Source organism: Bicyclus anynana, chromosome 14 (assembly GCF_947172395.1).
Source record: "Bicyclus anynana chromosome 14, ilBicAnyn1.1, whole genome shotgun sequence".
NCBI classification, from domain to species: domain Eukaryota; kingdom Metazoa; phylum Arthropoda; class Insecta; order Lepidoptera; family Nymphalidae; genus Bicyclus; species Bicyclus anynana.
Window position 1 is genome coordinate 1,738,752 of NC_069096.1, and position 13,585 is coordinate 1,752,336.

A 13,585-nucleotide genomic window follows, 5' to 3' on the forward strand; every position below is an offset into this window, starting at 1 on the left:
CGCTAGAGGTTACATCTTTTGAAAATACATGTTCATGATTCGTGATCTTAACCACATGATTCATGATCAAACGTGTTCATTCATAGTTCATATCATAGATTTACGATTCGGTACGGTTCATATACATTCTACTGGTTACATGGTTCATACTAAATGCATCTATCGATGAATCGATGTTTCATTGTGTTAAAATTACACGTTGTATTACGATGTAAAATTTATAGTTGACTGTAGATTATTTTCGATGTGTGAGTTTACCTCGTCCCCCTCAAATAACGACAGGCAATTTGATCCTAAGCCTAACGTCATCTTAATGACGGTGGAAATAAAAAAATAAAAATGACCCTTCTATATTCTCGGCGAGGCATAGCGTTTATTTTGTCATAGTTTGTAAAATAGACGAAAAAGACTAGATTCTAAAGCAGTAAAGACAATAAAAAAAACAATCAATGTCAAAGTGGTCAAACTCAATCTAATCTAATCTGTGATCAAATCAAACCACAGATTAATAGATAGAGATACTCAGGGTTCCCAACTTAGGGGTTTTCCCCCCAGATTTAGGGGGCAAATAAGTGAAATGGGATTTTTTTAGGGGTCTGAAATTTTTAGGGGTATTTTCAGGGATTTTTTGACTCTTTAATATTTTTAAATTGATGATAATTTTAATATTTCTTTCTTGGCCTAGCGACTTATAACGACATATAATATGTTATTCTACAACCACTCTGAGGCAATTGGAGGCAATTTTCATCGAATAAAAAAAAATTGGTAAATTTATTCATTGTCAACATGTATGATTTCAAAAAATCTGAATCTTCAGATAAAGACGTAGTATTTTGTCTGTATTAAATATAGACTTTTAAAACATATGACAGCATATATTTCTAAATTATTATGAATTTATATTTTTTAGGGGGACAACTCAATAATTTAGGCGATTTTAGGGGTTTTTGACACCAACATTAGGGATAAATATTTTGGAGAGTTGGTAACACTGGAGATACTCTACAATCAAACTTTTTAATTGAAAATGAAATGTCATGTTGCTTGTACTTTGTTTCTCATTCTCATTTCTCAATTTTCTCATTCTCAACAAAACAAATAATATTTATTATCATTTTTAACAGTCCTTCGATTTTATTACAAAGAAGTTAAAATAGTTGTCTAATATTCTGTTTAAAAAAACAAAAGACAGTAGCACTTTTTAACCATTGACTATTTGTGTAACCACTTCAAAAGGCTTTATATTAATTATGGAGTTTCCTTCGCTTGGTGAGCACTGCCAAAACAAAGATTGCAATCAAACAGACTTCCTGCCTCTGCAATGTAAATGTGGAATAGTATTCTGCCGACAACATTTCCTCGACCATTGTTTGTCAGGCGAATGCAGTTTGGCGCCAAAGCCCAAAGAGGTTAACTTTGAAAATGAAGATCAGATTTACAGATGCTCATCAAAAGGTTGTAAAAAAGGAAATCTTCATGAAATGCTTTGCAATAAATGCAACAAACATTATTGTATAGAACACAGGTTCCACCCGTAAGTAATCTTTGATTTTTTCCAAGAGAACAATTTGAATAGATTTAAATTAAATGTACTAGCAGAACCTTGCGGTTTCATCCGCGTATTTTCCGTTTCTGTAGGAATAAGGGGAATAGCCTATAGCACTCAGGGATAGTGAAGCTTCCCAACAGTGAATGAATTTTTCAAATCGGTTCAGAGCTTAATCAATGCAAACAAACAATCAAATTTTTCCTTTTTTTAATATTATATAGTATAGAAAAGTAGTTTTTAGTAATAAAATTGTAGTAAATGTTGTTTTATAAGAAGCAATAGATTGTAATATGTAGTATATTATGTATAAACTTTATAGGAACCATCATAACTTTAAGTTAATTCTTGAAATGACTTAATATAATTTGTAGTCATAGTGTAACTTCAGAAGAAGATGAGCTCACAATTTTGTATATGCTACCCCAATATAGATTCAAATCACAGTTTCAGGGTTAATAGGTTAATTTGGCCCACAAACCCAATCGCTCCAAAGCGGAAGTCTTTGCCTCCTAGGAGTTGTTATTTAATGCCACCTTCCAAATTCCTTTACCCTTCAGGCTAGACTGATGAGCCACCCAAACACTGACACTTCTGTGGCTCCAGCAACAAAAACACTATCAGAAAAAACAGGTGATTCTTACATTTGATTATTTGCCTCAAGCGTTGAAGGAAAAACATCAAGAGGAAACATCATAATTCTCTGTATGCCTGTAAAGTCTGCCAATCCAGTTGTGGACTAAGGCCTAACCCCTCATTCTGATAAGAGATTCATACTCAACAGTGAGCCAAATATGGGTTTTTAATGATGATTTTAACATGAAAAGAAAAATTGGGTCAAAAGAAGTCCGTTGACACTGTGATATTGATTGTTGTATTGTTCACAAGAAAATTATTGAAAAAATTTCATAAATGTTAATTTATTTTAATTTTTGATTTAATTTTTTAACAGATCATGCCCTGAAATAGATGATGAAACTATGGCAGCAAAAGTAGAACAATTTGAAGCACCAAGGCGTCAGTTCCGAGAAGCTAATAAGTTTCTACAAGAAAAGGTATATTAAACACATTAATATAAATCCTTTTTTATTTTAGTAACATTTAATTAAATATTCAAAACACATCTATAATCTATATATTGTAAAAAAAAGTGTTAGTTATGCTATTTAAAACTCAAGAACGGCTGGACCGATTTGGCTGAAAATTGGTGAAGTGGTAGCTTAGAACCAGGAGACGGACATACAATACTTAGGGTAGGGGTAGGGGTAGGGGTAGGGTTTCACACAGACGAAGTAGTGGGCGTCTTCTAGTTAATAGTATTTATTTTTATAAGTCTTTTCAGCGTCTTTTGTGTCATCAAATTCAACCATAAATTATCCAATCCACAGTCAACCTACCATATAAATTCTTTTAATATCTCTCATTTATGGAGTAAACAGCTATTAATAAAATTACTCCTTTAGTAGTATTTTTATTAATAGCTGTGTTTCTTACCAAAGATTACAGAGAACATAAGGAAAGCACTCCAGTCATCAGCAAAAGTGAAGACTGCATCCAAAATCCACTTAATGAGAATCAAACAAAAAGCTCAAGGACCCAAATCCATACCAATTACGGATAGAGTATATTTTGCAATAAAAAAACCTACCGACATGCAATCAAAAGCAGTCACTATTGTGAATGATGAAAGTACTATAAAATGTATTGAATCACTGACACTTGATCCAGATTTAAAAGACACAGTACCAGTATTTATTTCTAAAAAATGGAGCCTCGGTCGTACAATTGATTCTATATGTGATACATGCAATATAAGAAATGATAATAACAAAATTGGAGACATCAAACTAAGGTTGTTCAGACAATTGGACGGGTACTGTATTAGCCCTTTAAAAATGGATGTTGACATTGAAGAGTTGCTGGCAAAAGAGGTTTTGTTAGAGGGTGATAAGCTAGTCATAGAATATATAGATAGTAATGTTATAAATAATCTTGTTGATAATGCACAGATATTTTTAACTTAAATATACATTATTCTCCATTTTTTTAATGTGTTTCATTTAATACTACACCTGTGATCTAAGTGGAATTTGATTTTTTCTGAATATCTGATTAAACCAACTCAAGCAAGCCTGCTCAAAGTAAGCTTTATCAACTGAGTTTTGAGTTATATATGAGCAAAAGACACAAAGACTTAGTGAAATTGTCTATGTTTGTGAAGTCTATCAATCTGCATTGGGCCAGCGTGGTGGACTATTGGCCTAACCCCTCTCATTCTGAGAGGAGACTCGAGCTCAGCTGTGATTCGAATATGGGTTGTTAATGAAAAAGACCCAAAAATGTATCAAGGAATTGAGTTTTACAGTTAATAATATTATTTTTCTGGAAAAATGAAATACTGAAAAATTTGGTGTTAAAATACAGATATTGTTTGAAATAAAACAATAGAATCAAATAAATATCCTATAATAATATCAATAGTAATTTTTATAATTAGCTTAATATAGTTACAAATTGTCTGCTTCGCCATTTTCTTTGTTCATCGATGTCGACCTGTTGTATTCCACGAGCGGCAGCAGCAGCGGGGGCGCGGAGGGGTTGGTGTGCGCGGTGGGCGGGGGGGTGGCGGCCAGCTTGTAGCGCTGCACCAGCCAGTCGCAGCGCCCCGTACGCGCCAGCAGCGTCAGCAGGTCCCTTCGGTACTGCTTCGTTAGTATCGCGTACAGGAACGGATTCGCGCACGCGTTTAGCGGATAAAAGAACACCAGCAACACCTTCCCGTGACTGACGTCCACTAAAGGAACGCCAGCCAAAGCCGTCACTCCAAAAAATGCAACAGGCGCCCAACACAGCAGATCGGTGCCGATCAGTAGAGCCATTTTATTTGCTATCCGTCTCTCCGCCGCCGCGGCCGCGGCTCTGCCTCCGTATTTCTCGCCCCCTCCTCCCAGAGATCTGTAGATCTGGACGTAGCACACCACGATAGTCACCCAAGCGACAGCGTTCGTCATAAACAAGGAGCCCTGGTAAACGGCATCGCCCACTCCCTCGCTCTCCACCGGCAAGCAGATCGACGTCGAGGAGTAGTCGGAAACGCCGGCCAATGGCATCCCGGCCATTAGAATCGAGAACATCCATCCTCCGATCATAATCTTCGCCGCCGCACCCAGTGAAATCCTCCTCTCCAAGTAAATGGCGTACGTGATAGCGAACCATCGCTCCAAAGTGACTATAGTCAGCGTAAAGACTGACAGCTGTCCAGAAAATACGGACAGGAATCCGGCAATCTTGCATCCGACCCCATACTGCCAGTCGTATGCGTAGTTGAAGAATTCTCCGTAACTCCTGAGGTCGACTACCGCCAACATGAACAGATACAATCCTGTGCATAGATCGGAGAACGCCAGATGGCACATGAGGAACCTCGGCACGGTCAGTTCTGTGTGGTTGGCGAGGAGGACGAGCAGGACGGCGGTGTTGCCGACCACGGCCGCAGCTACCACGAACCACACGCTGGCGCGGAGCCACGACCAGCCCATCACGTCTTCGCAAGGGTTGAGCGCGTCCGGCTGAGGGGTGCATAGAACTTCTCGGCGACGGCTGAAAGAAATTAGATTGTTTTTTTAGCTGGTGTAATATAACCAACTTCCCCACACCCCACTTCTAGGTCCGAGTCTCAGAGGAGACGCCTTTAGAGAGTCGTTCCGCCCATCTACTCTGCTTCTGCCTTCGCGCCTCATCAGGCGATGCTTCTGCGCTCACCCAAACCTCCCCGGTGACGCCGCTGAGGTCCCATAAGGAGCCTACGGCTTTTACACAATCAGTAAAAAAAAACCGTCCTCAGGCTGAGAATTTTTAATGAACTGAAAATTTCAGTTAAGAAATAAAAGCTCAGAAGGTTTTTCACAACTCAATCCACTCGTGATCCGAAGCCATATAGTTTAACCTCTGGATCATTGAGGTAGTTTGAGCATTGTCATAACACAACGACATTTTATACTATAGCCATGTTACGTACCTCACCGCAGAAAGTGATCTGAATATAGCTACTCCACATAGAGCACACATGCATTAAAATATATTTAAGTATACATAGATATACACTTCCTGAACACACAACTTGACATTGTATAATATTTAGGTATTATTTGTTTAAATAGCTTTCGTTGCGACTAAATGAAATTAAGACAATTAGGGACATTTGTCTGCTCCGGTTTGCCATATCTCTAGTATAAAATTTCGTTGCTTTAACATATTACGTTCATACTACGACCAATCACGCAAACATTGATTAGAACAAAATGAAGTACCTTAAGCTGAAGTTGCCGCACTCGACGGAGTAGGCCACGCCCAGGCTGCCGTTGACGGGCTCGTGGAAGTTCTCCAGCTCCTCGTCCTCCAGGCTGCCGGAGTACTCCTCGCTGCCCCACGACTGGTACTCGTAGCTCGCTGTTGAGGTGTCATTTGCGTCACTGCAAGAGATACATATGAGCACCCGGACTGTAGCTACGTATAATAACATTAAAAGCAAGTGTCAAATATGATGTAGGTATAACGTGTGTTCCTAACATATTTTGTATGCATAGGTACTCAAACCAGGCCTTCTAGCACGTCGATTCTCTTTCTACTTTCGCTAACGCTTCGAAAACTAGAAAAATGTATGGAAATGATAGATCTTGATCACGTGATCTGACGATAGCCAATGTAATTCCCATACAGCTTTCTAGCTTTCGAAGCGTTAGCGATCGTAGAAAGTGAATCGACATGCCACTTGGCTAGGGGGGCAGTTAATTCTCACTGGGTCAATACAAGAGTTCCATATGCGCACTCGGACTGTACCTATCTACTAATAAGCATGCGGTATGTAAACTTTTGCAATGTTTGATTGAGATCCTTAAAGTTTGTATTTAACGGTGCTTTTAAGGCTATTACAGATTCTTAGTTCATTAGTTACATATTATTTTTATTAATGGACAAATTATTAGCATACTAACCTTGAAAGCGTAGGTAATTTTTCACTATACGTCGATCGTCGCTTCCGAGGGTCTTGAGTAGGATTCTTGTCATTTTGATTGCATTTCTATTTTAACAAAAAAAAATAAGCAGATTTTATATCAAAGTAGTTATCTCTGCTCAAGTAGATACATGCATTATTCTATCCGCAGTTGTGTTGCATATGGTTGTCGGTCAGGGTATGCTAGTAGGAAAAATTAACCAAACTGGCTAAATTGCATTTGATAAACATATATAAAAACATCTCTTAGGGTATGCAGTACTTTATTGTATATCTGAAGTGCACGCTACTGTCTACTCGTGATCACTGATCTCACAGTTTTATTTTTCCACGAATATATACTCAGAGGCGCAATTATCCGCCCACTTTAATATACTCGCGTCATATTAAAGTGGGCGGATATTGTGCTTCTGAGTATATTTTATCTGTAGAAACTAATGGTCTTGAAATAGCCTAATTTATTAATGCATTTTCACAGTAGTAGGTCAAAAGAATCACGCGATGTCAAAATTGCTGTTACCGAAGTTTATGGGCTTTTACCTGATATCCATTAAAAGGTTTTATTGAGAAAACATTACGTTAATAGGTTTGGGTGTAAGGGCGTTTTTCAGGTAAAAGTCAAACCCACCTACTGTTTAGTGATTAATTGATTATATTTATAGTCAACAATGCCCGACGTCAGCCTATGGCTTACTTCCGCATATAAACTTAACATAGTAGACGCCGCGCGGTTTCACCCGTGTGGTTCCCGTTCCCGTAGGAATACGGGAATAAAATGTAGAGTTTGTTTATTTGCTTTTATCCCCGTATTCCTACGGGTACGAGAACCAGGCGGGTGAAACCGTCAAGCCGTCGGTCCTCATTAACATCTGATAGTGGTCCTTAATGAATTTAACATTATCACTATAAACCCGCCATCCGGTATTGGATCAGCGAGTTGGGTCTAAGCCCCATATCCCCTCTCTTACAAGGAGATTTGGCCCTTTAGTGGACCATTGAAATGTGCTGATAATGATGAAAAAGATGCATAAGCAGGTGCATAGATACTATGGCAGCATATGTGTCAAATACCTATACAATTATTTGTATACCATAATTTACATGTAGCATATTCTGTCAAAATAAAGATTATGATTATACATAAAGACTAGTGTAACTGACATAGCCCAGTAGATACGACCTCTGCCTCTGATTCCGGGTTCGAATCCAGTCGGAGGCATGCACCTCCAACTTTTCAGTTCTGTGCATTTAAAAAAATTAAATATCACATGTCTAAAACGGTGAAGTAGAAACATCGTGAGGAAACCTACATACCAGAGAAAATTCTTAATTCTTTGCGTGTGTGGAGTCTGCCGATCCGCATTGGGCCAGCGTGGTGGACTATTGGCCTAACCTCTCTGATTCTGAGAGGAGATTGAGCTCAGCAATGTGTTGAATATGGGCTGATAATGATGATAATGACTAACTTGTTTCATGACAGCGATCTGTGTCTCGTAGAGTTTGTGTCGCGCGGGGTTGTGTCTCTCGGGGAACTGGAACGCGCAGCAATGGAAGTGGTGCGTGAGGAACGCCTCCCGCAGGTTCTGTTTACAGCACACACCGGTTTAGACCTTCCAGATACTTACTACGTGAAACGAGCCTGATAGATCAGAGAGCCTGACCTTATACAATACCAGCGGACTCCCGCCCGCACTTAGACGGAGGTCCTGGGTACGATCCCCGGCTGGGTCGAGTGAAGTTTTCTTAATTAGTCTAAGTATGGCTGGTGGGAGGCTTCGGCCGTGGCTACTTAGCACCCTACCAGCAAAGACGTACGATTTTGCGTTCCGGTAATGTCGTGAACCCCGAAAGGGCTGTAGGTATATTTTCTTCCTCATCCTAACAAGTTAGCCCGCTTCCATCTTAGATTGCATCACTTACCATGAGATTGTAGTCAAGGAGAAGACCCGCATAATTTGTTCCTCCCACAAAATCCGTTCTCAGCAGATGTATACAAACTATTAACTACCTCCCTGTTGAATTTCAATATCGGTCTTCAAGACATCGTGATGTCCTTATAAAAGAGTTTTTTTTTATTCCATCTAAGTTAGCCCTTGACAGCGTTCTCATTTAAGTTATGCGTCGATACAGTCTAACAGCTGATTTCAATAACCTATCTATCCGCCATTTCGCTTACTAAAGTTAAGATTTATCTTTCTGTTCTTATCTGCTTTTCAATAGCCTACTGACAGATTGAATTTTTAAAGATAGTTTGACTGTTACTGATAATCGAGGATAGCTATCTATCCGTAATCTTAGGTAGGTCTCACTCTGGTTACTCTGTGATTCTACCCATACCGCTGACGGTTATAAGGCGGTACGTCTTTGCCACGGGTGGTAATTAACCACGGCCGATGCCACCAGCAGGCAAAATCAAAAATCAAAATCAAAAAATCATTTATTTCAAGTAGGCTCAGTTTACAAGCACTTTTGACACGTCAGGCTAATTCACTATCTTTGATTTGTGCGTTGACATATACGAAATTGAGATTCTATGTAACAAATGTTATCCGGTGCCTAATTGTGGATATCATACGGTATTTAGATGATATTTGGTCAATTGATTTGATGTTTATTTTAATAGGTTGATAATAAAGACGAAAATAGTTAATAGGCAAGCTGACAATTTCAAAATTTGGGACGTAGTATTCGTACTTCGATATAATGTCATTTTTACCCGTCACAAATGTTACAAATGTTATTTTTACCCGACTGCGTCAGAAGGAGGGTAATGTTTTTCCAGCGTATGTATGTGTGTATGTATGTTCATTTCTTTGGCACACCCTACAGCCCAAAAGGCTGGATGTATTTTGACATATGAGGTGTCATTGAGTTCATTTTTTTTTCTTCGCGGTGAGGAAAAACATCCCTACGGATCATTGAGTTCGTCAGAACTGTGATACTGACAGGTATATAAATTTTCAAAATGGCGCCCGTGAATGTAAAAGGGGGGGGGGGGGCTATGTTTTTTTACCTTATCCTAACAATATGGGTATCAAATGAAAGATCGTAAAAAACCATTTCAAACATACTATATGGCGGGCGGGCAAATAATACTTTCTTACGGGCAAAGAAAATAATGAAATACCAATGTTTGTCACCATATGCGACAACATAAAGAATTTAGTCAGAACTTTAAACTATAGATATTGATAGGTACTTGTTTTTGTCTTTTTAATACATTACGCTTAAGCAGTCGGGTTTTTTGTTTTTATGATAATGTTATTTTTCAAACTTGTGTTTAAAACTCTGGATTCATAGTTGAATTTTTTTTAAATTATGTATTCAGTAAATTTTCATTTTAAATTAAGTTTTCATTTCATTTGAACTTACTCTGAAATCATAAATGGAAGGAATGTATTTCAAACTCGGCGTCTTTTCTATTTTAAGAGTCTCGAGGTTCTCTAGTCCTTTGGTGGGCAGCGAAGTGACGCCGGTGTTGCTCAGATCTCTGAAACATTACAAAATACTGCCATCTTCATCTAAACTACATATTGATATTTTAAACGTAAGGTTGTTGTTTCATGTTTATTTGTTACGAAACTACTGGACTGATTATAAAAATTCCTTCACCAATAGATAGTTACATTATCTATCCGTAGTAACCGTAAGCATTCCCGTAATCCCACGGGAATGGGAACCAGGAAGTCTGCTTGGTGCTATTTCTTTCTTTTAAGTTTCTAGGGAGGGAGGAAAATGTTTCTTTTATGTGGTCGTTAAACGGGACTAGAATAATTATTTGTGTATGGAAAGCAATGGTAAGCTAAAATTGTAAATAGTAATAAATACAAAGATAGACTCTACTTACAGTTGACGCAACACAAGGTTTCCTGCAAACGCCAAGTCGTCCAGTCTTCTTAGTTTCGTGTTACCTTTGAAACTCCTGAAAGTTATTTTTTTTACATCAGTATTATTGGTACTTCCATTTCTTAATCTACTCAATATAATACCTCAAACCATATCACAAAACTATCCATTCCTACAGGTCGTTTGGTAATGGTCATTATGACACGGGTAAACCGTGCTACAATGTTCTTTTTAAATAGTTCCATGGGATTGGCTACAAAAATTCGGTTTTCCTCTAAGAGACAAAAACTAAGAGGCCATCCATGCCCAAGGCCAAATAAATATTATTTACCAAGTTTTGTTAATTCTTTTATTTATTCTATGATGGTCGTAGAAAAAGTATAATATGCCTCGTGCTCCAATTGCACTCATTGCATGACAGTGGCATATATGTATTATATACCTACTCGTATCGTATAACTATTAACGAATAGCTTATATAGGTACTAACCTACATCGTACAGCTACGAGTAGGTATTTTATAACTCAATAACGGCCCTTTTCAATAACCTACGCAAGATTACGGATAGCTATCTTCGATTATCAGTAACGGTCAAACTATCTTTACATAATGATTTTAAACTTATTTCGTGGTTGTTCGTTATGAATGTTATTTAAACGGGTACATACCACGATAAAACGACGAGATTTTTATTGTCGATATTTCGACCCAGTTGCATTATCTTTACATAGTCAAACTATGATAGACCTGCCAATGTATATCTTTAAGCAATGTGTTAAAAAAACATTTGTCGAGGTTACTGCACTATTGATGAGTTCCTCAATGATAAAGATGCTTGGAGGGCGTTGGATCGGCTTCCACCTTCACACAGGAAGTAAAACTATAAGAAATTGTAATTTTGTCATCAATTGTAAATTATAATATTATATGATTTTTTTTAAAAGAGCAACTGTTGATTTTCCTGTCTGATTCTTCGAACCGATAGTAGATTCTTTACAAATAGTCAACTGACGTATCAAAAGTGCTTGTAAACTGAGCCTTCTTGAAATAAATGACTATCTGTCAGTAGGTTATTGAAAAGCAGATAAGAACAGAAATTTTCTTAACTTTAATGAGCTAAATGGCGGATAGATAGGTTATTGCAAACTACGGCCGTTTGCAATAACCTATTTATTCGCCAATTCGCTTACTCAAATCAATCAATTTGAATACCTTAGGTAGCCAAATTGTTGTACAAAATACGCGTACCTTGAAAATTACCAATATAATTTTTGTTCTCATAAACCTTTGTAAGAATATATCTATCTATATTAATATTTTATAGGAGATTTGATTGTTTGTTTGCATTGAATAGGTTCCGAAACTACTGAATCGATTTGAAAAATTCTTTCACTGTTTGGAAGCTACATTATCCCGGAATGCTATACGCTATGTTTATGCTTTTACTCTCATTTATTTATTAGCTCTTTTTTTAATTTTTAACAATGTCAATATAAGTATAAAATAAAAAACACTATTAAAAATTACAATTCTTACGGTAACGGAAACTACCAATAAGATGTTTACTTAACTTACAGTTTTGAAATTTGTGAATTTTTAAACGCGTGTGCCGGAACCTCTTCGATCAAATTGTAGTTCAACGATCTGAAATCAATTACAATTTTTAAAAATATTTACAAAAAAAAAATCGTTAAATACATAAATAAAAAAAATTGTCCCATTTTTTAGAAAAAACTTTCTTACCAGTAGAAAAGCTCTTAGCGTTCATTACATGAAACAACTATTCAAAAATAAGTAATTTTTCAGCAGTACTACTTAATTGCACTGTATTTGTGTATTTTGAATAAAAATTAATGTATCTTAAAAACCTTGAAACTTCGCCTAGCATATAATTCGTAGTAGGCCTTGATGTCACCTATCATCCTACAGAGTATGTCGTAATATTTACGGGACAAAATTAATTATTTAAAAAAATAAATTAGTTACAATAATTAATATCTATGTATGCATGCCAAATAAAAAAATATCGCTGGACATACATAAAAAAAAGCATACATACAGCCGAACGTAGAACCTCCTCCTTTTTGGAAGTTGGTTAAAAAAAAGACGTTTGGCACTCGGGGACTGCCGCAGTAAAGCTATTGCATAACATTTTGTATCAAATTATGCAATTATAATTATTTATTTTTTTATTTTATTCATGCAGTATTTCTTTTTCTTTGATATTAATTCAATTTCAAGTTACTCGTAGAGTCGTACAATACGTCTAATCGCACGCACGCCGTGTCGAAGACTGCCGAACTGAAACGACGTTAGACGAGCCTTAAAGCCATACCTTTCGTGCCCGTGTTCTGAGTGAGGAGCGTGAGGTTTTTTCGTTACGGAATTTCTGGATTCGGTCCCCGCGCTCAAGGCCCACCATAGAAGCTATGCAATATCTTAAAAAAATCTAACTACCCCCATTACAGGTTACCTTTCAAAGACGTGAATAATAAAACGTTTTCAATAATTACTCAACTTGAACAAATATGCGGGCATATCCTGAACGGTTATCTTCGTAGTTATATAAAACAAATACAATTATTGTGTTTGTATGTAACATATCTCGCAAGTGCCTAACGGCTACACCAACGATATTTTATACTATAGACAGGTTACGTGACTACAAAATCACCGCAAAAAGTGATCCGAATTTATCTACGTACGTTTGTATTATTCTATTTTGTATTTACTTATATTATATATTTAAGTATATATAGGTTTTTCACTTTCTGAACACACAACTCAACATTGTAGACAATATTTAGGTATTATCTGTTTAAATAACTTTCGTTGTTTAGTACAAGACTAAATAAAATAGGCTACTCGCCTGCTGTACAAAACTAAGAAGATTTTTTGCGTAGAGGCAATTTAGATGCCTAGAAACTCTAATCACATTTTTATTTTTGAAAATAATCTACTCATTACTAATTAACTATTACTAATTAATTGTAATATTTTTATAAAATAAAATTGTATTTTTATCATGTCACCGCAAACGCCAATCATAAACTGTAACGTCATTTGCTACAAGGCATCGGTTTGTGGTTGGCGCTTGCGGTGACGTGATATAATCTCATTACTGCAAACGCCAATCACGCTGGTATCTCTATGAATGACGTCACTTGCTAATGTT

General features: G+C 37.0%; 2 protein-coding genes across 4 annotated transcripts in view; one reads left to right on the forward strand and one right to left on the reverse strand.

Moving 5' to 3' along the window:
- Positions 1-1,049: 1,049 nt before the first annotated feature.
- LOC112057918 (AN1-type zinc finger protein 1) lies at positions 1,050-3,594 on the forward strand. Its single transcript, XM_024098531.2, has 3 exons — positions 1,050-1,537; positions 2,502-2,604; positions 3,049-3,594. The coding sequence occupies exons 1-3, from the start codon at positions 1,254-1,256 to the stop codon at positions 3,571-3,573; spliced, it is 912 nt and encodes a 303-aa protein (XP_023954299.2). The 5' UTR covers positions 1,050-1,253; the 3' UTR covers positions 3,574-3,594.
- A 405-nt stretch (positions 3,595-3,999) lies between these two features.
- LOC112057894 (lutropin-choriogonadotropic hormone receptor) overlaps positions 4,000-13,585 on the reverse strand; it is a 48,100-nt gene continuing 38,514 nt past the window's right edge. For all 3 annotated transcript variants that reach the window (XM_024098489.2, XM_052885423.1, XM_024098490.2), the window contains 7 exons: positions 11,986-12,054; positions 10,411-10,485; positions 9,936-10,053; positions 8,030-8,146; positions 6,544-6,629; positions 5,860-6,021; positions 4,000-5,149 (listed from right to left, as the gene is read on the reverse strand). In XM_024098489.2, the coding sequence (XP_023954257.2) occupies positions 4,057-5,149; positions 5,860-6,021; positions 6,544-6,629; positions 8,030-8,146; positions 9,936-10,053; positions 10,411-10,485; positions 11,986-12,054 (1,720 nt within the window). In that variant the 3' untranslated portion in view covers positions 4,000-4,056. The remainder of the gene's footprint in view (positions 5,150-5,859; positions 6,022-6,543; positions 6,630-8,029; positions 8,147-9,935; positions 10,054-10,410; positions 10,486-11,985; positions 12,055-13,585) is intronic.

Bases quoted from the DNA above. Each gene is read 5' to 3' on its own strand.
- LOC112057918 (XM_024098531.2), top strand. From the start codon at position 1,254: ATGGAGTTTCCTTCGCTTGGTGAGCACTGCCAAAACAAAGATTGCAAT. The intron at 1,538-2,501 runs GTAAGTAATCTT...ATTTTTTAACAG, and splicing joins ATAGAACACAGGTTCCACCC to ATCATGCCCTGAAATAGATG. The intron at 2,605-3,048 runs GTATATTAAACA...TTCTTACCAAAG, and splicing joins ATAAGTTTCTACAAGAAAAG to ATTACAGAGAACATAAGGAA.